The 26,520-nt window shown below is 44.3% G+C and overlaps 3 protein-coding genes across 9 annotated transcripts in view; 1 reads left to right on the top strand and 2 right to left on the bottom strand.

The window, feature by feature from the left end:
• Nucleotides 1-451, top strand: part of Chpt1 (choline phosphotransferase 1) — a 34,292-nt gene extending 33,841 nt beyond the window's left edge. For all 4 annotated transcript variants that reach the window (XR_013045815.1, XR_013045814.1, XM_076554592.1 and 1 more), the window contains one exon: nt 282-451. Coding sequence is in view for 2 of the 4 variants with exons in the window: in XM_076554592.1 (XP_076410707.1) it covers nt 282-326 (45 nt within the window). In the remaining 2 variants the exon portion in view is untranslated. The remainder of the gene's footprint in view (nt 1-281) is intronic.
• On the bottom strand, nt 85-14,121 carry Sycp3 (synaptonemal complex protein 3). 2 transcript variants are annotated; one of them, XM_015998472.3, is made up of 9 exons: nt 13,998-14,121; nt 9,862-9,998; nt 9,431-9,494; nt 9,020-9,054; nt 6,187-6,304; nt 5,195-5,294; nt 2,231-2,329; nt 484-588; nt 85-361 (listed from the first exon to the last, which is right to left on the bottom strand). In XM_015998472.3, exons 2-9 carry the CDS (start codon nt 9,986-9,988, stop codon nt 308-310), a joined length of 702 nt encoding a protein of 233 aa, XP_015853958.1. In that variant the 5' UTR covers nt 9,989-9,998; nt 13,998-14,121; the 3' UTR covers nt 85-307. The 2 variants fall into 2 exon arrangements, with proteins under 2 accessions (XP_015853958.1, XP_076410708.1); XM_076554593.1 differs by lacking the exon at nt 13,998-14,121 and adding an exon at nt 11,939-12,098.
• Nucleotides 14,122-20,478: 6,357 nt separating this feature from the next.
• Nucleotides 20,479-26,520, bottom strand: part of Gnptab (N-acetylglucosamine-1-phosphate transferase subunits alpha and beta) — a 75,478-nt gene continuing 69,436 nt past the window's right edge. For 2 of the 3 annotated variants that reach the window (XM_076554577.1, XM_076554578.1), the window contains 2 exons: nt 24,640-24,730; nt 22,829-23,004 (listed from right to left, as the gene is read on the bottom strand). In XM_076554577.1, coding sequence (XP_076410692.1) covers nt 22,894-23,004; nt 24,640-24,730 — 202 coding nt within the window. In that variant the 3' untranslated portion in view covers nt 22,829-22,893. Of the gene's footprint in view, nt 22,137-22,828; nt 23,005-24,639; nt 24,731-26,520 lie in introns of those variants that run through there. The other variant, XM_006979847.4, reaches the window with a different exon arrangement.

Here is a 26,520-nt window from a genome sequence, read left to right as displayed (position 1 = left end):
AGACCGTTTCTTAGAAACAAAACAACCATCCATTCTTGGAACTTTGTACCTTAGAACTGTTAAGAGATACACTGAAACCAAACGTTAAATTTAAATCATTTTTATTGTGACAGTAGTGGACATTGAAATAACTGCTACTTACACAGCTGTTTAGGTTTATTTAGAAGTTAACAGGAACAAAAGTCTTCCACTTAAACAAGCTAATGATTACGGATGTTATAGTTTATATAATTTCTAAAGGCATGTCATAGCTAATGTTTTAATTGTATCATATTACATAGGTTCAAGTTCTTTCTTCAAAGACTCATCAGAATAACATGGACTGAAGAGACTTTCGAACATTTGCCATCTCTTGCTGCTGCTGTTTCATGAAAGGAGATATGAAACGTTTAATTTTTAGTTAAATGTTATAAAAATTTCAGCAAATAAAACATTTCAGTGCCTCCATTAATCCATATTTTTACAATTTAAAATAGAACTTACAGTCTCCATCATAACTTTTTTTTGCAACATAGCCATTTCTTTTTTAAGTTCACTTTGTGTGCCAGTAAATAGATTATCATTATTTTTCTCCACATCCTCCAAACTCTAAAACACAAAAAGGCCACTTTGGTCATAAACTGTAACTTTTAATCACAGGTTCAAAATTGTAAAATTTTCAAAAGTTAAAAACCTTTTAATTATTCAAATAATGCTCATTATTTACCCCAGCAGTCTAATTAACTCCTAAAGACCAAGTTTCCCACTATAAACAAGTAAAATATATCACACATATATCAACTGCAGTTATATAAAGTACAATAGTATCATCTTTGTCCCAAATAATAGTTTAATGAAATACTAAGGTCAAGGTGTTAAAAAGAAAAATGGGGGAGGGAGCTACACAAGATGGGAAAACTGAGAATTTGAGGCTAGTCTGGGCAACACAGGATCCTGTCTCAAAAGAAGAAAACAAAGTCCAGGAATAGAAACAGTAGAAAGGGATAAGACCATTTTGAAAATTTCTGCTAAGTTTCTTAAAACAGTATAATGTACTTATTGTGACTAAGACTCAATGTGACTGGAACTCACAAAAGGGAATAAAATATCTGAAGTATGAAGTCATTTCTCAAGTTATAAAAAAAATTATTAGATTATTTTAAGAATTGTTTATTACATTTCCATTCATTCAGTGTATATGTGTGTGTGTCAAATATATATGAGCCACTATATGTAGAGGACAACTTGTGGGTACTGGGTTCTCTCCTTCTGCCATGTGGGTCCTGGAGATTGAACTCTGCCTTAGTATTTTGTTTTTCTAGACAGGATATCTCATCATATAAGCAAGGCTCACCTCAAACTCTCTAATCCTGCCTCGGGCTCTCCTCTACTGGAATTAGAGGAATGTGCAATAACACCTAGCTAAAAAGTTTAAATTTTTTTAATATTCTTTCAACAAATAGTTGCCTAATATGTAAAGTATACTTTCTGTGTAGAAACTTAAAAAAAAGTAATACATGCTTGTTTCAATCAGAAAAATTATGTAAACAAGAATAATGTAACTTTATAAGTTATAAAAACAAGAATGGAAATGCAACTCCTATAGCTTTACAGTGGAATGCACAAATATTCCTACTTAGTGACAGAAGGTACATTATCTCATTAATTAAAAGGGAACTTGAAATATTCTATAGCAATAGTATAACTGAAGCATGGAAATACGTAAGTATGGATTCAGAGAAAGCAATTATGTAGAAAGTTTGGAGTACTAGACATGTATAATTTGTGAAGCTTGAATTTTTCAAGGGAAATCCTAAATACTTAAAAATTCAGAACAGGAGTACATTTTCAGGAAGGAGGTTTCAGAAAAATATATGGCAGACTCGAAGAAAGGAATGAAGGAAAGAGAAATCAGTTGAGAGTTTTAATAGACTAAGGGTGATAAGAGAGTGAAATAGTACAAGCAGCGAACAAACAAATGTAATAGCATAAATTAAAGACATAATGAACCACTGCAGAGGTAAGAATTCTAGAACAATATAATAGTAACAATATAAAATTAAAAAGGATACAGAGTACTCTTTTAATCCCAGCACTTGGGAAGAAAAGCAGGAGGACCTCTGTGAGTTAGAAGCTAGCCTAGTCTACATAGCAAGTTTCAGGGTAGCCAGGCTATAAAGTGAGCCCTGTCTCAAACAAACACAAAAACAAAAAGACATACAACAAAAACATGTTACCATGTGTAACTCACCTTTATGAACTGCTCATGTAGCTGTTTGATTGTTTTCAGTCTCTGGCTCTGAACAATTCTAGACTGCTGAAAAAGCTTCTGTTGTTGACGAAAAAGATTCTGTAAACACATTTAAAAAAAAACCTGTAGTAATAATTGGTGTTTTTGCTGTTGTGGGCTTCATGCATGCTAGGCGAACACTTAAGCTCTGAGCTCTATCAGAGCCTTATTTTTAAATTTAGCAAAATACTTCCATATTAAACTTAAAGGCAGTTTAAGGTTAATATTAGTATTTTAACAACTATTATGACTAGGTTTAAGTACTTTTTACCACTAATATGCACTATAATAATCCTATCAGTCAATGAGGATAAATATTTCTAACTATTTTGCGTACCTGAGTATAGTATAGGTATTGGACCCCCTGAAACTGGAGTTAAAGGCAATTATGAACTACCATCTGAGTGCAGAGAATGAAACCCTGTTAGTCTGCAAGAGCAGTAACAGCTCTTTACCTCTGAGCCATTGCTCCAGCCCCTTTTTGAGACTAGGTTTCACTATGTTGCACAGCCTGACTTGGAACTTGTGACTGACTCTCCTACCTCAGCCTCCTAAGTAGCTGGGATTACAGGCATAAGGCACCATAAAAGATTGAATAGGAAATCTCAGTGTTCAAGGTTTTGAGGCAGGGTTCAAGTTGGCCTCAAATTTACTATGTGGTCAAAAATGGCCTTGAACTGCTGGGTCCCTCTGCCTCACAAATGCTGGGATTATAAGCATGTTTTGTTTTATTTAGTAAGTCATCAGAGTGGAAAGTGAAAACCACACTTGGTTTATGAAGTACTGGGGATCAAACACATGGCTTGTGCATGCTCGAGTCTACTATCTGATACACATCCTCAGCCCCAAGACTATCTTATTTTTAGTAATTTCAACGTCTTACACAGATGATTTCTAAATGTTCTTTTAGTTCCTTAATCTATTCTCCACCAATGGCTTTGTCTTCTAGCCTCCTAATCCATTCACTTACATTCTTATATTCTAGTTTTGCCATTATAAATGGTATAACCTTTCTATAGTATTGTAATAACAAAATATATTGTGTACTATATTAACTATTTTGAGCCCCTTAAGTACATACCACACACACACACACACACACACACACACACATATATATGAACTCAGTGCTCTACAACTATTTGGCATGGGTATTCATTGTCAGTTACATCCCAAGCTGAAGGAAACTAAAACATAACAGTAAATTATTTGTTTCACAGCTATGTTCAAGCAGAATTTGGCTCCAAATAGGTTACTATAATCCAGGCTCTAACTGTACATATGGTTTCCCCAGCATATTGTATAGTCAACCACTGCCTGCTTACTACTCTGGCTTACTTTTTAGTACTATAGCTCAATCTTAGTTCAGGACTAAAATTGCATTCTTCCTTTTACTGTATTTCCCAGATTAAGTTCTATAATACTCCTTTGCATATACACCTTGTCACCTTCTTAGTCACATTTACTTGGATAAATCCCTATCTTGTAAAATTCAACTGTAATTACTCTGACATGGTGGTATTACTTTTCACTATCTGATGACCTTACTTAAATAAAACAGACTCCAAAGAGAACAGTTTTTCATCACCATTTGTATCTACCACCCATCTATCTATATCTACTTGTACTCATATACTCCATTTCTTGTTTCTAGGGATGACTGTACTTAGTCCACCTTCATGTGTTTTCCATTCTCAAGAATTAAGCAATTTCCCCCTTTCTGTTACTATTGAATTTCTCTTTGTAGCCAGACCTGGTGGTACAGGCCTATAACCCTAGCTTCTTTCAAGGCTAAGGCAGGAGGGCACAAATTGAAGCCCTACATAGACTATAGCGTACAAAAATAGTCTGGGTATCTTGGTGAGATCTTGTCTCAAAATGAAAGGTGAAAACGAGGACTGAGAACATATAGTGTAGTGGTAGGACAGTTGAGGCCTAGGTTCAATCTGCAATACCAGAAATAAATTTCTTCCTCTAGATTCCTGTCAGCACATAAATATGCTGTTTCACTTAATCTTTAAAAAGTGAAACAGCTGGTCATGGTTGTCACACCTTTAATCCCAGTATTTGAGAAGCAGAGGCAGGTGGAGCTCTGTGAATTAAAGGCCAGCCAGGACTACACAGTGAGACCCTGTTTCAGAAAAACAAAACAAAAAGAATGACGGGGATTGCCTTCCATCACCAGGGGAGATAGAGAAATAATACAACCTGGATATTCATAAACCATATTCTTGCATGGGGGTTATAGCTCAGTGATAGCATGTTTTTGTAGGCTGCACAAAGCATCTGGATTCATTCCCCAGCACTCATGGGGGGCGGGCGGGAGGGGGGGGACAGGGGGGACAAGTAAACACTGATTGGTTAGGGATGAACAAATGATCCAAACTAGATTAATGATGTTCCGCCATGTGAATTTTCTGCAAAGATATTCAGAAAGATTGTCTCAGTCTATGCAGTCACTAATTTGTAGTAGGTTTAGGCCTGGGAGAATTAACTTAGTAGATTGAAAGTTCATAGAGGCTTAGCAGCAGAGCCCAGATGACACTAAAATAAGCAACCCTTCCCCACCCCCAATTCAACTGTCTAAAGATAACTTACCCCCCAAATCCAGTAATTCTTTTATCCATTGACAAGTTTCTTTTACTTAAAAATGCAAGGATATCAGCTATTAAGACCAATGCTTTTAGGAATATTGTATGCACCTATACTTCTGTGGTTTATGATTTGGCAATAGTAAAACATGTAGCCAACAATGGGTAATATAACTTATCTTAGTTCCATGGACATAAAATATGACCAGGGTCTCATTTCTACTTGAGGTTTAATTATAATAGACTAATTAATATAATATAATATAATATAAACTAATTATAATATAATATAATATACTAATTATAATAGACTAAAGTCAGTTGTAATACTAACAGTTAGTTTTTCTCCTTGTTCCTCAAATTTCTGCATATCCAGTTCCCACTGCTGCAACACACTCAAAAATTGCTGAGAATATTCACTGTTAAGCTTTTGTCTGTAAAAAAAACAATGAATTCTGTCAAATTTCATACCAGTGTGAAAATACCATTCAAAACAAATTCAATTCACATATTTTATGCTAGAAAAAGGAAACAATAGTTTAAATATTTTGATAAGAAAATTAAAAATAAAATTTAGGTTGATTTCAGTATTTTTTTTTTCCCTAACAGATGTCTTCTCACATGCTTTAGCTCTTGAAAACTAAGGAAGTTTTATTTTATGTTTTCCAGAAAAATTCACTTTTAATCTCCAAGGAATTTTTCATTTTTCCTACTGAATCTAATAGTTCTGATAAAGAGATTAAATTATTTCTGCCAGGCGGTGGTGGTGCACACCTTTGATCCCAGCACTTGGGAGGCAGAGACAGAGGCAGTCGGATCTCTGTGAGTTCGAGGCTAGCCTGGGCTACAGAGTGAGTTCCAGGAAAGGCGCAAAGCTACTCACGGAAAGCCTATCTCAAAATAAATAAATAAATAATTTCGCTTAGGTTGCCCCTCCCCTTATTCTGGCATGGCAAAGATTTAGTATGAAGAAATAGTCAAATTGGTTAAAATATGTAAGTTATTTACAATATAAAAACTGGATTTTTCTACATTTTTCACAGTTAACAATAGTTTCTACAACACCTACATCTTTTATTCAAGTTAACATATTTCCATAATGGATATAATTTAATAACCTCTCAGTTATTTAAAAAGAGAAATAATATTCACTGATTTCTAAGAAACATCTCAATTCTTTGAAGACATAAGGTTATAGGACTACTTGATTAGAAAAAAAAAAGCCAAGCATTTTCACTAAATAAGCAGATGATGCTATCTTCCATACATGATTTGCACCAGGACATACTAAGAATTAATAAAGATATAGCTCTTTTAAAACCTTACATTTCCTCTTGTTGTGTTTTCCAAATTTGCTCGATTTTCTGGTTACTGGCTTTGAAAGAAGCTTTAGTGTACATTTCTATTCTTTTTCTTTTGGCAAGAAGAGCTTTGTTGATGTCAGCTATATTGAAAATAAAAACAAATTTAATGTTGAAGAAAATGATTTTGTTCCATATAATCAATTAAATGTAAGTATGGGTTAATTCAACAATATGGTGGCACATGCCTTTAATCCCAGCACTTGAAGGCAGAGCTCTGCAGGTGGTCTCTCTGAGTTGTAGGCCAGCCTGGTCTACATAGTGAGTTCTAGGGCAGCCAGGAAACATACAGACCCCTTGTCTCAAACAAAAAACAAACAAACCCAAAAACAAACACTTGCCCGACAACCTAAGTTTGATCCTGGGAATCCACAGTGGAAGGGACAAAACTGAGAGATGTAATCTCCCATAGTGGAAAAGGAGAATCCACTCCCAAGTGTCCTCTGACCTGAGCTGCACATGGGTGCCATAGAAAATATTAACCACACACACATCACACTCAAACACACATAATCATAAAATTTAAATTAAAACATTTTAATTTTAAAAATAGCACCAACATGTGCTTTTGAAAAACGTGCTTTAGAACACTTAGGATTTTGGATTTTCAGACTAGGGAAGTTAAGCCAATAAAGTCTATGCAAACATTATGAGACCAAAAATGGCTGAATTCTCAAAACATTTTTGGTCTTAAATGTTTTAGAATAAAAAATATGTAAGACATCCAACTTTATCTCAATTCTGATTTTTATAACTGAAGGTAAATTTAAAATTTACGGATGATAAGGAATGAGTAAAAAGAAAGGTCAAGGCCAGTCTTATGAATAAATGCTAGTAAAGGCTAAATATTTCTAAATTTATAGTACACCCTCCATTTGATAGGCCATACTTAGAGTACAATTGTTAGGACTGTATCAGAAATATTAAAGAATCCCAAAGAATTACTAATAAAATTTGTAAAATAAGTCAATACCATTAAACATTTTTAAAAAAGCAGTCTTAGTGTATTATTTAGATAATGCATCTTGGAATACCTTTTAATACTTTAATGGAAGATTATTATTATTATTATTATTATTATTATTATTTTGGTTTTTCGAGACAGGGTTTCTCTGTGTAGCTTTGCACCTTTCCTGGGACTCACTTGGTAGCCCAGGCTGGCCTTGAACTCACAGAGATCCGCCTGGCTCTGCCTCCCGAGTGCTGGGATTAAATTAAAGGCATGCGCCACCACCGCCCGGTAGAAGATTATTTTTTGTGCACTGGGTTTTTTGTTTTGTTGAGATGGGGTTTCATGGCACAGTCCTGGCTGGCCTGGAACTCACCATGTAGACCATGCTGGTATTGAATTCAGAGATCCATCTGCCTCTGTTTTCCAAGAGCTGGGTGTGTGCCACGAAGCCCAGTTCACAGTTTTTATAGGGCATTTTTTATCACTAATAAGTATGGCAGTTCATAAAACACTTAATACCTCAAATAATGTTTACTATGTATCTACCTTTTGCCATAAAAGTTACCTTTGGTGACTATGGTGTAACTATAATATTTATTTGCATTTCCAGCATTTATAGTAAGTTTATAAAACAAGCATTTGCCGGGTGTGGTGGCACACTCCTTTAATCCCAGCACTTGGGGGGCAGAGGCAGATGGATCTCTGTGAGTTCAAGGCCAGGCTGGTCTGCAGAGTGAGTTCCAAGACAACCAGGGTTACACAGAGAAAGAAACCCTGTCTTGAAAAACCAGAAAATAAGCATTTTGCTACTACCAAATAGGGCAATTATTAAAGATTAAAAAAAAAATAAGACTTAACAGTATGAATAATCCTTATAGGAAACAAATTTTTTTTAAAGTATTTTGGGGCTGGTGAGATGGCTCAACAAGTAAAGGTGCTTGCAGCCAAGTCTGACAACTTGAGTATGATTCCCAGGATCCATCCATATGGTAGGAGGTAAGAGACTCCAGCAAGTTGTCATCTGCCCTCCACAGATGCATCATGACATGCTGCCTACCTCTCTCCCCGAAATGTAAAAAAAAAAAAAAAAAGTATTCTCTTAAACCAGGCAAGGTGACTGATACCTGTAACCCCAGCACCCACAAGGCTAAAGCGGTGCCCAGTTTAGGGAAGCCTGGACTAACTAGCAAGTTGCAGCCAGCCTGACCCTGTCTCAAGAGAAGCAAATAAGCAGAGTGCTGTCTTCTAATTAAACTCATACAAAAACATTTAAAACTTAAGGTCTTTGGCTCTGATTATAAATCTCTTAATGGCTGAAAAAGTTATCATTTACTTTCAATTACATAATTTATTACTATAAAAATAACAGTTCTCTTATGATGCTTTAGTTTATATCCTTTCCCATAAAGGAAAGAGCACAAGAAGAATCCTAAAAAGTAAGTGAATGACATACTTTGTGAATATAATAAAAGTAGAAAAAACTTTTCCTCTCTATTTTTCTAAAATTCTTAAAAGTACATTAACTTTTCATATCATGAAAAAGGATTAAGAAAGAAAAATCTCCTAGCACTTGGGAGGCAGAGGCAGGCAGATCTCTGTGAGTTCGAGGCCAGCCTGGTCTACAAAGTGAGTTCCAGGAAAGGTACAAAGCTACACAGAGAAACCTTGTCTCGAAAAACCAAAATAAAACCCGACCAAAAACCTAAAAAACCCCAAAAGAGACAGAAAAATCTACGATGCTAAATCATGTTTATGTATAACCCTATAAATGAGAACAAGGCATTAAACACTATTCACACTATACAGTTTTAAACAATGTTCTTTAAATTATCTCCCAAAAACATACCTCCAAATTTTTCCAGCATATTCTGTACTTCACCTCTGTGAAAAATTACATTTAAAAAATTAAGACCAGGAATGTAATTCAGCGACAGAACATTTGCCCATGTGCATAAGGCCCTAGGTTTGATCCCTAGCACCATCAAAAATTAAAAAAAAAACCAAAAAACTTTTAATTAGAGATTCACAATACCACATATCAAGTATTTTATATCACTACTTGCTAGATACACTGAAGTAAATTTTTCTAAAGTAATTTATTGAACAAAGAAAACATCTTTGGGGCTTGAGAAATAGCTCAGTTAAATGCAGCAAGCATGAATACGTATCTCAACACCCACATAAAGTGCTTAGTGTGTGCTTAGTGTGTGTGTGTGTTTGCGCGCGCGCATGCTCACCCTCAAATTTAACATCTTACCCCACATCTTCAACTATTCCTCCAGCTCTTTTCTTTCCATGTTTTTCAATTACTGGAATCTTTTCTGTATTAACAAAATAAAATTTGAAACTAAGTATGCTATTTTGGTAAGTTTTAATGGAGTCTATTTTCAGTTCTTTCAGGGTTTTGTAACAAATTTTAAAAGCAGATATGCAAATATACTATTTTCTCTGAAAAATGCAATCACATCACAATTCACAAACCATTTTATAGAAGCAAATTTTCAGGTTAAACCAGGTCATGCACTATATTTATCAAGTTATTGACACTGCAAAGATAATGGATATAGAGATCTGAAGATCTGATGAGAAAGTATGTGAAAATGCTTCTTTTATTCAGTTTTAAGTGTAGCGGGTTCAAAACAAATGAACTCTAGGACACTGTTAATACCCAACATTAGAGATATTTACCATCAGCAACATCCTCCTCAGAACCAGTCAGATCTTTATCTTCTTTCTCAAAGTCAAAGGCTTTAGGCTGATCCACCAATGATGGCTTCCCAGATTTCCCAGAAAGCTTTTTTCCACCAGGCACCATCTTTAGTTTCCTTGTTTAGAAAAACAAAAAAACAAAAAAACAAACAGCAGCCCCCCACCCCAAATCTCTCAAACTGTCTGAATTCAAAGACATCATTTAAGTAAACTTTTTTTATATATATAATTGGGGGGAGGAACATATGGAGGGCCGAGTCAACTTGAAGGAGTCAATTCTCTTCCACCAATTGGGTCCTCAGGATTAGGACTCAAGTGAGGCTTGAAAGCAAGCACCTTTACTAACTGGGCCACCTTGCCAGCCTGATTTCCTTTTTTGTTGTACCAAAAGTTAATAGTTTATTATTTATATATTTTAAAAGAAGAAAAACACCAGTGTTCAAGTGATAGCTTGAACATTTGACTCCAAATATGTTTGTTTGCATGCAGCTACTAGATCTGAATTTTGGCCCTACCTGTCAGACAGTTTTGGTTAAGTTTGCATCTCAGAAATCATGGTTACCAACAGGACAAATCACAAGCAATCCAAAAATTGGTGTAGCAATATAAATCTAGAATCTATAGCTCTACAGGACTGGGAATGTAGCTCAGTTATATAGTGCCTATGCAGGGGGCCTTGAGTCCCATCTTTGGCACTGCACAAACATAGGCATAAAATGCACAGTGGTTACATAAGGAGTTTCAGCACCTGGGTTACAGCACCGAGACTGTCTAAACCAAAAAAAAAAGTGTCACACACCAGGCATTGCAGTACTTCAGAGCCTACTTTAGAGAAAATCTTCCAGACCTTGGGAAAGTAATACCCCTATAAAACTTCCATAGTATGCATATTAAAGTAAATGAAAGGGGTCTTGCAGAGTGGGCAGAATTAGCACATTGAAGACCTCTTCTCATTTCCCCCTCAGTCATAAGTGCCTTAATTCCCTTAGCTCCCAGCCCCTCCAGTCCACCAACTCCCCAATCCTTGTTCTCATGCTCCCAGTCCTATTCTTTTAGCCCCTATTCCTTTAACCATCAGTCCCCTCAGCCCATTATCACTCCCTAGTCCTCTATTCCTTCCAGGCCCTCATTCTAGAGACCTACAGTGTCACTAGCCCCTCAGCCACCCATACAGCCCCTCATCTATCTATTCTCAACTCCTCAAACACCCACGCCTCAGTCCTCCATCCATTCAGCTCTCATTGCCCTGCTCCAAGTCTTTCCTTCTCTCACACTACATTCCCTTTCACTGAACTCCCCAGCCCCAATTCCTGAAGCTCTCCAGTGCCTTTAGCCCCAAGTCTCTCAATCAGAACTCTTCATTTCCTCAAACCCAATCCCTTATCCCCCCAAAGGCACATTCTCTCAGCCTCCAACTCCTAATTTCCTCATCCCACACAACACCCAACTTTCTCAGCCCCCAACTCCCTAGTCGGCCTCACCCACAAGCCCTAACTTTCTCACCCCAAACCTCAATTCTCTCATATAAGTCCCTCAGTTCCCAAACACTACTTCCCTTAAACTTCCCCTTACCTGCCACACCATCAGTCTTTAACTCGCTCAACACCAACCAACCAATAATTCTGCCACTCCCCAGCTCAATTTTAATTCTCTCAAACACAACAAACCTTAATCCCCTCACTCAGGATTCCTAATTAATTTGGCTCCCACCCCCAATTCCCTCAGGGCAATCACTAACTCTCTAGCCCAATCACAAGTTCCCTCAGCCTCCAACAACCTAGCCCTGAACTACTTGTTCTCTCAAGCTCCGGCCCCTGTTCCCTTACCTCACCTCACACCTACTCCTCGAAGTCCCACCCTCCACCTCTAGCCCTTCATTCCCTCATCCTCACCCGGTTTCTCTCAGCTCCCAGCCCCTCTAACGAATGCTCTAGTCCCTCCCTCACCCCATGCCGAGGGCCCTCAGCCCCAGCATACCTAATCCATCACCCTCTAATTCCCTCACGACCAAACCATCACCCACAATCCTTCATTCCCTTAGCCCCAATTCCCTCACCTCAACTCAGAACTGCCTCAGCACCCAACAATTAATTCTCTAGGCCCTCGGCCCTCATCTCAAATTTTTTCGGTGCCCAACCCCTACCTGCTCCCTAGACCGTAGCTCACAATCCCATGCCCAAACCCCTCATATTCTCAGGGCCTGGCCCCTAAATCAGATTTCTCCATCCCAGTCCCCCATCCCAATCCCAGATTCCCTAGGCCCCGCCCCCACCTCCCTACGCCCTGACCCTAACTCCCCAGGCCCCGCCTCCTCACCGCCTTAGCCCTTGACCCCTAACTCCCCAGGCCCCGCCTCCTTGTCTCCTTAGCCCTTGACACCTAACTCCCCAGGCCCCGCCTCCTCGTCTCCTTAACCCTTGACCCCTAACTCCCCAGGTCCCGCCTCCTCGTCTCCTTAACCCTTGACACCTAACTCCCCAGGCCCCGCCTCCTCACCGCCTTAGCCCTTGACCCCTAACTCCCCAGGCCCCGCCTCCTCACCGCCTTAGCCCTTGACCCCTAACTCCCCAGGCCCCGCCTCCTCACCGCCTTAGCCCTTGACCCCTAACTCCCCAGGCCCCGCCTCCTCACCGCCTTAGCCCTTGACCCCTAACTCCCCAGGCCCCGCCTCCTCACCGCCTTAGCCCTTGACCCCTAACTCCCCAGGCCCCGCCTCCTCAGCCCTGGACTACCAATTTCCTAGGCTTCCCCCCCCCACTAACTCCCTTGACCCCACCTCTAATTCCCTGACCCCCAGGCCTGGGGCCACAGCCCCCGAGCCCTGAGCCCTCGGCAACCTCAGCCCCCGATCCTGACCCCCTGCCCTCATTCCCCCCCCCCCCGCAACCCCCGGGGTCCTTAGCCCCTGACCCTCAGTCCCCGAGCCCCCCCCCCACCCCCGACCCTCAGCCCCCTAACCCCGGCCCTCAACCCCAACCCCTCAGCCCCGACCCCTCAGCCCCGACCCCTTAGCCCCCCCCCCCCCCCCGACCCCTCAGTCCCTCTGGCCCTCAGCCCCCGACCCCCGACCCCTCAGCCCCCGACCCCCGGGCCCTCAGCCCCCCGACCCCTCAGCCCCCGACCCCCGGGCCCTCAGCCCCCCGACCCCTCAGTCCCTCTGGCCCTCAGCCCCCGACCCCCGGGCCCTCAGCCCCCCGACCCCCGGGCCCTCAGCCCCCCGACCCCCCGGCCCTCAGCCCCCCGACCCCCGGGCCCTCAGCCCCCCGACCCCCGGGCCCTCAGCCCCCGACCCCCGGCCCTCAGCCCCCCGACCCCCGGGCCCTCAGCCCCCGACCCCCGGGCCCTCAGCCCCCGACCCCCGGCCCTCAGCCCCCCGACCCCCGGGCCCTCAGCCCCCGACCCCCGGCCCTCAGCCCCCCGACCCCCGGGCCCTCAGCCCCCCGACCCCCGGGCCCTCAGCCCCCGACCCCCGGCCCTCAGCCCCCCGACCCCCGGGCCCTCAGCCCCCCGACCCCCGGGCCCTCAGCCCCCCGACCCCCGGGCCCTCAGCCCCCGACCCCCGGCCCTCAGCCCCCCGACCCCCGGGCCCTCAGCCCCCGACCCCCGGGCCCTCAGCCCCCGACCCCCGGCCCTCAGCCCCCCGACCCCCGGCCCTCAGCCCCCCGACCCCCCGGCCCTCAGCCCCCGACCCCTCAGCCCCCGACCCCCGGGCCCTCAGCCCCCCCATCCCCGCCGGCCACGGTTGGTGACCCGCCCTGCCCTCGGGAGGCCCGCCGTGCCCGTCTGGCCCCACGTGGCGGCGGCGTCTCCTCCCGTGCCGCCCGGGGCCGGGCTCCCCGCTCTCCCCGCGGCCCAGCGCCCGGGGCCCGGCTCCCCCCTCTCCCCGCGGCCCAGCGCCCGGGGCCCGGCTCCCCCCTCTCCCCGCGGCCCAGCGCCCGGGGCCCGGCTCCCGCCTCTCCCCGCGGCCCAGCGCCCGAGCCCGGCTCCCCGCTCTCCTCGCGGCCCAGCGCCCGGGGCCCGGCTCCCCCCTCTCCCCGCGGCCCAGCGCCCGAGCCCGGCCGCCCCCGCAGGCCCCGCCACAGGCCCCGCCCGCGGCCCCCGCGCGCCACCCTTACTTGGGCGGCCCCGCAGCCTCGACGCCTCGACGCCTCTGAGCGAAGCTTCGCCTTTGCGCGGGAGAAAACCCGGCGCCGCCTCGCCCGCGCTCCGCGCTGATTGGCTGGGCGCTGTGGGCACGCGTTAGCCCCGCCCCGCGGGGGTGTGGTCAGGGCCGCTGCTCGCCAGGCGCATGCGTGTTCCCACGCTGTGGCCAACCGCTGGGACGCGGTGGGCGGGGCGCTCTCGTGATGGACACGTCGCCTCCACCCCCCCACCACCACCACCCCGGGAGGCGTTTCCGCGGGTCCTGCTCCGAACCGCTGGAGGAAGACGCGTCCAACCCGGTCTCCATCACCCCGCCCTACCCGGCCGTCCTCGGTTCCCCGCTCAGGGGCGTGCGGGAACTGTCCTGAATTTGTGTCGCCGTTCCATCTCCCGCTTCCTGAAGATTTTGTTTGATTGCTTGTTTTCAGGTACAGGGTCTCACTCTGACCCAGGCTGGCTTCCAAACGCGTGGTAATCTTCCTGCCTTGGCTTGCTCAGTGCTGGGATTATAGGAGTAAACCAAACACCGATTTGCGTTTTCTTAGTTGTGATGACACACAGACATGGTCTTTGACATGGCAATACATAATAGTTTTGTTTAGGTTTGAGCATTGCAGTAACAAAAAAAAGTACAACACTATAATATTCTAAAATTCACTCCTTTTTACTCATTGTTGCTATAAGAACCACTCTTTTTTTTTTTTTGTTTTTGTTTTTTGTTTTTTCGAGACAGGGTTTCTCTGTGTAGCTTTGCGCCTTTCCTGGAACTCACTTAGTAGCCCAGGCTGGCCTCGAAAGCACAGAGATCCGCCTGGCTCTGTCTCCCGAGAGCTGGGATTAAAGGCGTGCATCACCGCCGCCCAGCGAGAATTGACTAGTCTTTCAAATTTGTGCACACACACACACACACACACACACACACACACACACACACACACACGGGTATTCCAGCACGTGTGTGTACATGTAACGTGAAAAATCACAGGTCAGTTTGGGATGTCATTGCTCAGGTTCTTGGTAGTTTTGAGACAGGCCTCTCATTGGTACCTGTAGCTCATCAAATAAGCTAGGCTGGGTCCCTCGGATCTTCCTGCCTCTGCTTCCTCCACCTCTCCAGCACTGGGATCACTTGGCGGGCGTGTCCACCTGGTGGCCGGTTGGAAATGCTGTGACACTTACCCATCCACTGTAGAAGGTCTGTGTATATAGTATGAGAAAGCTGCTCTCAGCCTTTCCCCAACCTTTAAAACCAGCTGCTCTCAACCTGTGGGTCACGACCCCACAGGAGTCACATATCAGATATACTGAATATCAGACATTTACATGATGATTCATAACACTAGCAAAATCACAGTAATGAAGTAGCAACGAAATAATTTTATGGTTGGGGGTCACCACAACCACAACATGAGGAACTGTTTTAAAGGGTCAGAGCATTAGGAAGGTTGAGACCCACTGCAGCTAAAACTTAGACTAAATCTAGGCATCTAGCTGTGGGGATTGCCCATGTAGGGTAAAGTGGAGGTGGGAAATCCCACATGTACGCCCAGTCGTCTTTTATAAAGCTGGAGGCATGTCTTCTGGAACTGACTTTGAAATGGAGTTGTTCAGGCTGCCTCTGGTACCTCAGGAGTGACACAGTCATTGTTTGTTCTGCAGCTTAGAGGGCGGAGCAGAAAAGGAGTCAGATGGGTCATGTGGAGAAGACATTATTTTTAATATCTCAACATGATGTGTGCATCTATTCCTCCCCTCTGTGTGTGTATATGTGTGTATTTGACAAGGCTAAGTAATTTTTGACAATATCTTCCTAGGTGCTCTGAAGTGCCTGACATATTTTATAAAAAGTAGCAAAGCAACACACTATGTAAATATAGACTAGCAAAGATGTGTTCAACTGCAAATTCACGCTGCAGAGAAGCCATGTGATAGATCAGTCTCTTAGTGGATGTCTCAGTAGGGCCAGTGAGATGGCTCAGGAGGTGGGTGCTTGCTGCAGAAACATGGAGACCTGAATTCTATTCCTGGAACCTGGAGAGAGAGAGAGAGAGAGAGAGAGAGAGAGAGAGAGAGAGAGAGAGAGAGAGAGAGAGAGAGAGAGAGAGAGAGAGAGAAGAGAATTGACTTCACAAAGTTGTCTTCTGGCCTCTCCTATGCATGTATTGTGGCATGGTCTCCTCTCTCCTACAGTAATACTGGATAAAATACTGGATAAAATAAAAATAACAATTTGAAAATGCCTTAGTATGTGTTGGCTATTTTTTGTCAATTTGGCAGAAGCTAAGGAATCATCTGAGAGGAAGGAACCACAATTGAGAAAATGCCTCCAAAAGATGAGCCTGCAGGCAAGCCTATGGGGACATTTTCTTGATTGATGAACGACGTGGATGAGCCCAGGCCCTGGCAAGTGGTGCCACCTGCTGGGCAGTTGGTCCTGAGTAAGCCACGGGGAGCAAACCAGTAAGCAGCTCTCCTCCATGGCTTTTGATCCAACCCTTACCTCCGGGTTCCCGCCTTTGAGTTCCTGTCCTGACTTTCTTAAGGATTGGCTGTGATATGGAAGTGTAAGATGAAATAAACGCTGCCCCCGCCCGCCCGCCCCGATTTGCTTTTGGCCACGGTGTTTTATCACAGCCATAGAAACCCTGACACAGGTAAACCACCAGTGATAGACCACGAGGTCTGAGCTGGAGACTAACGAACGGATAAGAAGGAAAAGGCAAGAGAAGTAGGACAGGTGGTCTGCAGGCACAGGCCAACCGGGGCATGCACAGCCCACCTGTGAAAACAAACAGCGTGGCTGGTACAGTGTAAGGTCCAACATGAAGTCGGCAGGTGAGGGAGAGCAGAAGGAAGGACCCATTATGACTTACAGAGCTACATTTAAAATGAACTAACTTTTTTTTTTCTTCTGTGCTGGGGATCTAAGCCAAGGCCTTGTGCATGTGGAGTAAGTACTCTAACACCAGGCCACATTTGCAGAGTCCTTACTGTGCTCTCTCTCTCTCTCTCTTTTTCTTTTGAGGCAGGGTTTCTTTGTATAGCTTTGGAGTCTGTCCTGGAACTCACTCTGTAGACCAGGCTGGCCTCAAACGCAGAGATCTGCCTGCCTCTGCCTCCCAAGTGCTGGGATTAAAGGCATGTGCCATCATCACCTGGCTACACTGCTCTTTATAACACTTATGCTTTCAATAACAACATTTTATTTATTTATTTATTTATTTATTTATTTATTTATTTATTTATTTATTTATTTATTTATTATGTGTACAGTGTTCTGGCTGCATGTTTGCCTGCACACCAGAAGAGGGCATCAGATCCCATTCTAGATGGTTGTGAGCATGTGGTTGCTAGGAATTGAACTCAAGACCCCTGGAAGAGCAGTCAGTGCACTTAACCACTGAGCCATCTCTCCAGCCCCCAATAGCAACATTTTTAAGTTGGTTGCATTTTAATCACCAGATTTGAATTTTGCAATACTTTCAAATATAGCAGCTTGCCTTCAACTTGGGTGATCTAGGGACTTGGTCTTCTACATACATGCAGCTTCACAGGAGGGCGGTGCTCTTACACACACACACAGCTTCACAGGAGGGTGATGCTCTTACACACACACACACACACACACACACACGCACACGCACACGCACACGCACCACACACACACACGCACGCGCACAAACACACACACGCACAGCTTTATGGAAGGGTAGTGCTCTTGTAGACTTTGCAAACCTCCTGTGGGTGAAAGGCTCCATTTCTCAGGCCAGAAGGAGACAGAGCCTAGAATAAAGTAACTATTGTGTTCATTCCCAATTAGGATTTTCTAGACTGAACCAGAGATGAAGTCTCTGGACTCTCTGAAGGATGTGAGTTAGGAGGCATGCCTTCATTCTGGGGACAGCACCGACATTGGCAGAGAGGCAGGGATGGCCAGAGTTGAGCAAAAGTCCTGGCAGGGTATATGAGTCAGGGGTCTTTGGAGGGAGGTCACTGGTGGAATGAATATATATCAAAGGGGGATTTGTTAGACTGGCTTACACCATCTGCTCTGGGCAGTCCAACAACGGCTGTCTGCACACCAGCTATCTGGTGGCTGCTCAGTGCCAGCCTCAGCAGTTCCAATGTGGCACTGTAAGCCCGGGGGATTCCGGGAGAGCCAATGATGAGTGCCGTCTGTGTTGGAAGGCTGAAGAAGCTGGGTTCAGGTGTTTTCAAAGGACAGCAGCCACAGCAGCATCAGTGCAGGGGCAGCCATGGGTAAGAAAGCTGTCGGCGAGGCAGACACTCACCAGCAGAGGCTAGGCAAACTGGCAAATAGACTCTTGTGCATTGACCATAATAGAGCTCCCCCTCAGACTTCCTCACATCTGGGCCACCACAGAAGTGCTGCCCATGTGTAGAATGGATTTCCCCACTATGGTTTACCTAACCTTACAGGTGTGTCCAGTGGTGGCTTGCCTCTTGGAAGATTCTAGATCTTGTCAAATGGACAGTACTGATTATCACATAGAGTATGTCTCTGGAACTTTTTTTTTTTCCGAGACAGGGTTTCTCTGTGTAGTTTTGTGCCTTTCCTGGAACTCACTCACTCTGTAGTCCAGGCTGGCCTCGAACTCACAGAGATCTGATTGCCTCTGCCTCCCGAGTGCTGGGATTAAAGGCGTGGCCCGGCTCTTTTTTTTTTTTTTTTTTTTTTTAAAGAAGTTTAAGGTGCATCTGTCCCTTGCAACCCAAGCACATTTCAGTGCCTACCAACGAATTTCATGGTGTCTTGAATGGAAAGACTGACTGCCATTTAAAAGTGAGAATTTTAAGAGGGGCTGGAACTGGGCTGTTCTCTCACACTCTTCCCCTTTCCCTTGGCTAAGTAGCTTGGGAAGACCTTGAACTTACTATCTTCCAGCCTTATTCTTCAGAATTCTGGAATGACAGATGTGTGCCACCACCATGCCAGTCTGAGAAAATACACTGCCAGGGCCGGTGAGGCTGCTCAGCGTGGAAAGGCACACGCCGCCGCCAAGTCTGATGACCCGAGTTTCTTTCCCAGGATCCATGTCGCAGGAACAACTGACAAGTTGTTCTCCTACCTCTGGAGGCATGCTGTGGCATGTATATACCTCCCCTGGCCACATGAAAAATAAACACATTAAGATGGTCATGGTGGCACACACCTTTAATCCCAGCACTCAGGCGGCAGGCAGATTTCTGTGAAACATAATCACCCATGTAATGGTGTTAACTCACAAGGGCGGAACCTTGGTGACCATGGTTAGTTGTGCCTATAAAAGGATGGATGAAAAGAATCTGCCCCTTTTGTCTTCCTGACATCTGCCCTGTCCGCACAAGGTATTATTCACTTCTGGGGGTCACAGCATTCAGGGTGCCAACCTGGAAGCAGAGCAGCACTCAGTAAACAACTGAACCTACCAGCAGCACCTTGACCTTGGACTCAGGCTGGCCTTGAACTCGTGCAAATCTCCTAACGCAGCCTCCTGAATGCAGGGATCACAAGCATGTATTTTTATACCACAAATGGGCTTAAGACACATTATAATCTTATAGAACTTTACTTGAATGTTTCTAAAGTTTAAAATTTCTGGCCACTGACTGTTCATGAAATTCTATCCCAACGACCTGCTGAATCATTATCTAAAGGATTCTATGACTGCTTGCATTTTATTATCCACTGTTACCAAACTTCTAACTGCAGAAGTCTGTATTACATCCAAATGACCATTATCTATAACTTTTCCAAAATAAATTAAATTCTTGGCTTTTATATAGTACCCAGAAATCCCTTCTTCTTCTTCTTCTTCTTCTTCTTCTTCTTCTTCTTCTTCTTCTTCTTCTTCTTCTTCTTCTTCTTCTTCTTCTTCTTCTTCTTCTTCTTCTCCTTCTCCTTCTCCTTCTCCTTCTCCTTCTCCTTCTCCTTCTCCTTCTCCTTCTCCTTCTCCTCCTTCTCCTTCTCCTTCTCCTTCTCCTTCCTTTTCCTCTTCCTCTTGGACAAATTCCATTTAGACTCTATCCCCCGTCCCATAAAGCAACATTCTCCACTTGATCTTAGCCAAAAGGCCAAGAAGTGATAGCAATATTCTCTAGAATGTCACAATACTAACCTTTCCTTACATTACTTCACATTTTATATCTGAGAACCATACACGCCACAGACAACCATTCAAGACTGTTGAATCTGGACAGTAGTAACACCAGTCTTCAGAGACTCCAAGCTCAAAGCATCGGGCTGGAGAGATGCTTCAGCAGTTAAGAACACTAGTTGCTCTTCCAGAGGACCTGGGTTCAAACCCCAGCACCACATGGCTCACAACCACCTGTAACTCCAGTTCCAGGGGATCCAAAACCCTCTTCTGATCTCCGCATATGATGCACAGACATGCGCGCAGGCAAAAACACTCATACATATAAATATTAGTAATGAAACTCTCAAATCAATAAATGGTGATCTTTTTTTTTATGAGACTTCGGTTTTTGAAAGACATAAAATTTACAGCACAAACACAATATTTACATTTCAAGTTCTTGTTACAAAAATGTGTGCCATTTGGGAAGAATACTATTGAAATCATGATCGAAGATACCTGTCAGAATTCAAAACAGACTCATGGAATCAGGTCTCCACAAAACCACTGTATAATGATATAATGGAGCATGGCTAATGTTAGGGTTTGTTTATCCATATGTTAAAACGAGGCTGGTTCTCCGGTCTGCCAACAATGGCTGGTCAAGTCTGGCTGGGGCCTGTTTTTGTATAGCTGCAAGCTAACGCTGGTTTTCATCTTTTTATTGGCTGTTTATAAAAAGAAAAGAAGCCGGGCAGTGGTGGCGCATGCCTTTAGTCCTAGCACTCGGGAGGCAGAGCCAGGTAGATATATCTCTGTGAGTTCGAGGCCAGCCTGGTCTACAGAGCAGATCCAGGATAGGCACCAAAACTACACAAAGAAACCCTGTCTCAGGAAAATAAAATAAAAGAACCCCACCCCCAAAAGCAAACAAAACAAAATGAAGCAGAGAAGACATTTGACAAAGACGGATGTGTCTCAAGTTATTTACTCTCTGTTCTTTCTTTTACAGAAAAAGTTGGCTGACTCCTGTTCTGACAGAGTAAGCTGAAAGTGAGCTGTTGGAAGATACAGTGGATTTTCAGCTGGACACCACAGCTGTGTGCTGGTGCCGTAAGCACTACTCATTTCTAAAGTGAGGCACTTTTGTTTGAGTACGTACGTTTCCAAGACAGAATTACATCTGGTGAGTAGCATTGGTACTTGACACTAGCCCTTTGCAATTAGGCCTGCAGACAAAATCACAGTATCCTAGGGGACCAAGTTAGACAGAGTACTTTCGCCACCAATCCCCCAGCTCTTCAGTAGTTGTTAGTGATTCAAGACCACTTCAATGTTAATACAGTCAATAATTTAGATAAGCTAAGAAGAAGTGGTAGTTGTACATTATTTAAATAAGATCTATACAAACATGTTGGACATCCTGATGCATCATTTTCAGAGGCGAGAATAACTAGCTTAGTAGCTACTTATTTTTAAAAATGAGAAAGGAATAAAAGAAGAAAAAAGTGAAAACTTATGCCAAAAGACTGGAATGCAAAGCCTGGGCTCCCTCAGCACTTGCTCCCAGGCTGGCCTGACTTCTTAGGCTGCAGTGACCATTGGAGGAAACCAGAAGCTTGTCAGAGAGGGTTCATCAACAAGCCTACGGGTCCTTCGGCAAGTCCTTTAAAAGTACAAGCTGTACAAGCCGTCAACACGAGTTTTAAGTGTGCTGATGAATTCCAGGGCAATGGGCTCTATTCATGCTGCAGAAGAACATGGTCTGCATGTTGTCCCTGCTTCCGAGCAGGCCTTCTGTGCATCACATGGTGGGGACACCCCTGTGTCTATGCGTCACATCATGGGGACACCCTTCTGTCTGTACACTGCATCATGGGGACACCCCTGGGATGGCGAGATGTGAGATGCTCAGAAGACGCTGAGGTAGGTGATTTTTCAAATGAAGATCTTCTACACCCTGATTTGATCTGGACTAGCCTCCTTGTGTATCCTCCTCCGGGGAAATATCTTCCGCTTAAGAGCAATTATCTACAAGTTGGAGGACAGAAAATAAGCATGAGTTTTCCATATTGATGAAAGAGTATTGGTGTAGCAGGCGTTCCTTCTGTGACTCACACATTCCTGATCACTGCCACAATCTAATACGAGTTCCTTTTACACTTCCCCCAAAACAAAAGGAATCGCTAGTTTTGCCTAGTGCTATAGTCAATATGGTTAGCGTGTGCCCACAGAGATGCGAGACTAAAATTATGTTGGCCCAGGGTTCATTTCTCGAAGATCTGCAACAAGAGACTTTACATAGCCATTGCTAAGGGCATTTATTTTCAACATCTTTGTCCAGTTTCTTTTTTTGTTTGTTTTGTTTTTGTTAATTGAACTTCCACTGTTTAATCATTAGAACACTAATTACAGGTTTGAATAACCTCTTTTTTTATAAGACAGTTAAAAAACTGCATTTAAATCCTATCAATGTTTTTTTTTTTCTATACTTAACAACAGTCATTTGAAAATAAAGACAATGGCCGGGCGGTGGTGGCGCACGCCTTTAATCCCAGCACTCGGGAGGCAGAGCCAGGCGGATCTCTGTGAGTTCGAGGTCAGCCTGGGCTACCAAGTGAGCTCCAGGAAAGGCGCAAAGCTATGCAGAGAAACCCTGTCTCGAAAAACCAAAAAAAAAAAAAAAAAAAAAAAAAAAAGAAAATAAAGACAATGGTTATGAATGGGATGCAACGCAAAGAGTTCATTTCTAGGTGCTGGAGAGACAGCTCAGCAGTTAAGAGCCTGGCTACTGTTGCAGAGGACAATGGTTTGATTTCCAGCGCCCATCTGGTGGTTCACTCCTGTCTGCAACTCCAGTTCCAGGGAATCCAATGCCCTCTTCTGGCCTTCGCTGGCACTTGCATGCACATGGAGCAAAGGAACACGCACATGCAAAACACCCCCACACATAAGAAGAAACAAAAAATTATTTCATAGTTCATTTATAAATGTGTTGTTTAGAACTTGAATAATATTTATTTTCTCAAGAACAGTTTACATGTGCTATATCTGAAATGGGAAACCTAACCTTTATTGTAAAGCTGCTATGAGGAATAACCCATCTATGTTTTTATGATTTCCATGTGGCTCCCTAATGCCCACTTAATCTTTCCTCTTCCCGTATACACTGGACCAGCCATTTCCCTTTAGGGGTGGAGCCTGGGCCTTATGAGCAATCCCATTAATGAGCTGGGGAAGGAGCAGTGATCGCTGTTTGTCTGTGAGGGTGGTAAGGGTGAAGACAGACAGAAGGACCTGACTTGAACAGGTGGAGAGCAGGGTGCTGGAGAAGCATGGAGGGATCTTCCTTTTCCTTCTCTCCCCCTCCCATCTTTCCAGCTCCGTTCCCTCCTAGTACAAATGACACAAGAGAGAGCTTGGTCTTCATGTTTCCTTACAACACCCCCTGTGGCTCACCTCAGCCAAGTCTCTCTCCTCCTTCAGCTTGAAACACTGAGTGCAGACTGCTAAGTTCCTCGGGGGGCCTATATTGGTGCTGATGTGTTATTTTTTCCCCTACAAGAACATGGCAACAAAGATCTAGAGAAGTCTTGCTACTTGGAAGGCGGGTGAAGGCGCCATACTGACGGTCCTGCTCACTCACTCAACCCCGACTCTTACTCAGTCCATGGCAGGAGGCCATCACCGATCCTAAAGCTCTCAGTGCTTACACTCTTCCTTCCCAGTGTGCATTTCCTGTGAGTGACATTCAGCAGTCACCTCCTCGGGAGGCCAAGGAGACCTCTGGGCTTGCTCCAGTCAGGGGCCCTCGTTCCCCATTCCTCCTGTGTTCTTCACAGTGTCTTACACTTGTAGCTCAGTGAAGATTCTCTCACCGTTTCATCATCACCCCTTACACCTTCCTCCTCTCTCTGGACCCTCACCGAGGAGGTGGGATGGATGCCCAGGTGGACAGAAGTGAGCCCACGTGGACGAGGATGACAGAGGAGGAAGAAGGGCAATCAGGCAATTCAAAGGACTGTGAGGGGACTGTGGGTGTGTGTGCAGGGACACACAGGGGCCATTGGCACCTGAGAAGACACCTAAGAAAACTTAGTTCCACATAAGGATTCTAGGCAAAGTTGGGGCCAGAACTAGGACTTTGCAGTTATACTTTGAGGTCCACAGTTAACCCCCTGAGTTTGTAAGTAAAAGGGAAGACAAGATAAATGAATGAAAGACCGCTAGGCTGGCTAGAATGACTTTACGTGCTGGACACACGGACAGCTATAAGCCAAGAGGAAAAATTTACATGTTCTGTTTGTGTAACTGCTTTTCCTTTCCTTTCCTTTTTTGGGTGGTGGTGGTGGTGCAGATTTTCAACCCAACTTCTAAGCGGCCCAGGTTATCCTCAAACTTGTGACCCAATCTCCCAAGGACTGGGATTTTATACCTGACTGTCGGCATGAATTTATATCATGTTCTAAGAGATGCTGACACAGCCCACCCAGAAATACTGCTTTAAGATCTATGTAAACTATAGAAAACTTACCTGTTCAGCAAAAAATGAGAATACAGTGAATATAATCAATGTTGCTAGTACGCAATGGGTCCAAAACTTCAACTTGTCTCGATATGCCCTCCTGTTCAAAGACAAAAGTTATTCGCTGATTTTTACAATATCATACTGTGCATACGTAAGGCAAAAAGATACTATCCATAGTCAACCTTAAAATATTACTAAAAATACACATTTCTAACACAAGTTCAGATCTGTTATTTTATAACAAATACTGTACTTTGGTAGTAAACCTTTCCTCGGCTTCCAAAGAACAGTCCTTGTAGACTTTAACATAACGTTTTTAAAAGTTATTCACATTGCTTTATTTCAGGGGGAAAAAAGTTCCTGGATACCGAAGGATAAACAAGATTAAGTTTCTGCCCGAAAGTGTCTAGAAACTTGCAGGGTCACTGGCATGCTATCAATCGGGTGGTTAGAAACACGTGCTACCAAAAGGAAAGTGTTGTGGGCAGCCCCCAGAGAACTGGGGACAGCTGCACCCACAGAGTCACGGTTTCCCTTAGCCTTGAGAAGGGAGATGGCTGGCTGAAAAGGGGGAGCTACAGTGACAGAGGGAGAGTCACCCCGAGACCTGCAGAAGTGATGAGCGGGGCCCGGGGGGTCTGGGACAAGCGGAGCCACAGGAAGGCAGCTGCCAGGGGCCGAGGCTGCTCAGGAAATGAGGTTTGCCTGCAAAGCCCTCAGGCAAGGAGATGAAATGTGGGGGTACGGGTGTGTCATACAGTCAGGGTGAAGATGGAGGCTGTGAAAGGACAGACAGACAAGGCACATGTCCAGTGTAAGCTGAGGCATGGGGAAGAAGGAAGGTCTGTCTTAGGGCGATGAGAAAGAGAAATAGAGCAAAGGCGAGGGTGGAATGAAGGGGGCCTGGAAGTGACAAGAGCTGGGGACAGAGAGGGAGGGAGCACAACAGTCTCTCACCTGTACTTTGGAAATCACGAACTGTTACGATCAGTGAATAAAAATGCTTAGCGTTAGGCCTGAAAGATAAACGAATAACTACTACACATGGGCTTTCGCCTTGTCCCAGATTCTGACCACTCTTTGGGAACAGACGTCTCTCCAGTTTAAGTCACACTCTTCCACACATGGTTCTTTCTCTCCTGTGACCAGACACAGGCAGCTCAGTGCATCACCACCACAGCGGTGTGTACCGCTCACTGTTCACAGTGGCTAAGACACAGCCAGCTCATTGACTCTAATGTGTGTGGGATCACCACCATAGCTGTGTGTACCAATGCACCATTCACAGTGGCTAAGACACAGAAGGAGCTAAGATGTCCATCAACAGGTAAAGGGATAAAGAAAATATGGTCTATATTTACAGTGGAATTTACCGAGCCATAAAGAAAAATGAAATTGTGATATTAGCAAGAAAATGGACACAACTGGAAATTCTCAAGAGAAAAAAGATAATGCATGTTTTCTCTTAAATGTGGATCTTAGATTTTTAATTTGAATATTCTTGTGTGCATCCAGGTTATGAAGCTAAAAAGCTTCATGAGGGGGAAAGAAAAATTCCTACATGGGTGGGGGATGGGAGCTAAGGGAACACATATATCATGAGGGAATAAGGGGTGCTAATGGTGGGAAAAGAGGACCAGCAGGAGAAAACGGGGAGATAGGGAAGGAAAGTGAGGAAACAGGACAGAGAGCGGAGTATACAATGTAAAAATGCTGCAGCAAAACACATCACGTCCATGCTTGTGGGCGCCCATTTGGGTTTCCTCGTGGCTTTACCCAGCAGGTCAGGATAAAGAGGGTGATTGGACCACAGGCCTGAGTGCAGGTGTCTGAGATGGTCTGCACTTGGCTGTGCTGGGGGAGGAATGCCCCACCCCTTGGCATTCC

This window comes from Peromyscus maniculatus, chromosome 18 (genome assembly GCF_049852395.1).
Source record: "Peromyscus maniculatus bairdii isolate BWxNUB_F1_BW_parent chromosome 18, HU_Pman_BW_mat_3.1, whole genome shotgun sequence".
Taxonomy (NCBI): Eukaryota; Metazoa; Chordata; class Mammalia; order Rodentia; family Cricetidae; genus Peromyscus; species Peromyscus maniculatus.
This window is presented reverse-complemented; position numbering and strand designations above follow the sequence as displayed.

Coding starts and splice junctions, on each gene's coding strand:
- Sycp3 (XM_015998472.3), bottom strand. CDS start 9,988: ATGGTGCCTGGTGGAAAAAAGCTTTCTGGGAAATCTGGGAAGCCATCA. Junction 6,305..9,019: donor TATGCTGGAAAAATTTGGAG/GTATGTTTTTGG, acceptor TTTTCAATATAG/CTGACATCAACAAAGCTCTT. Junction 362..483: donor AAAAAGTTATGATGGAGACT/GTAAGTTCTATT, acceptor TTCATGAAACAG/CAGCAGCAAGAGATGGCAAA.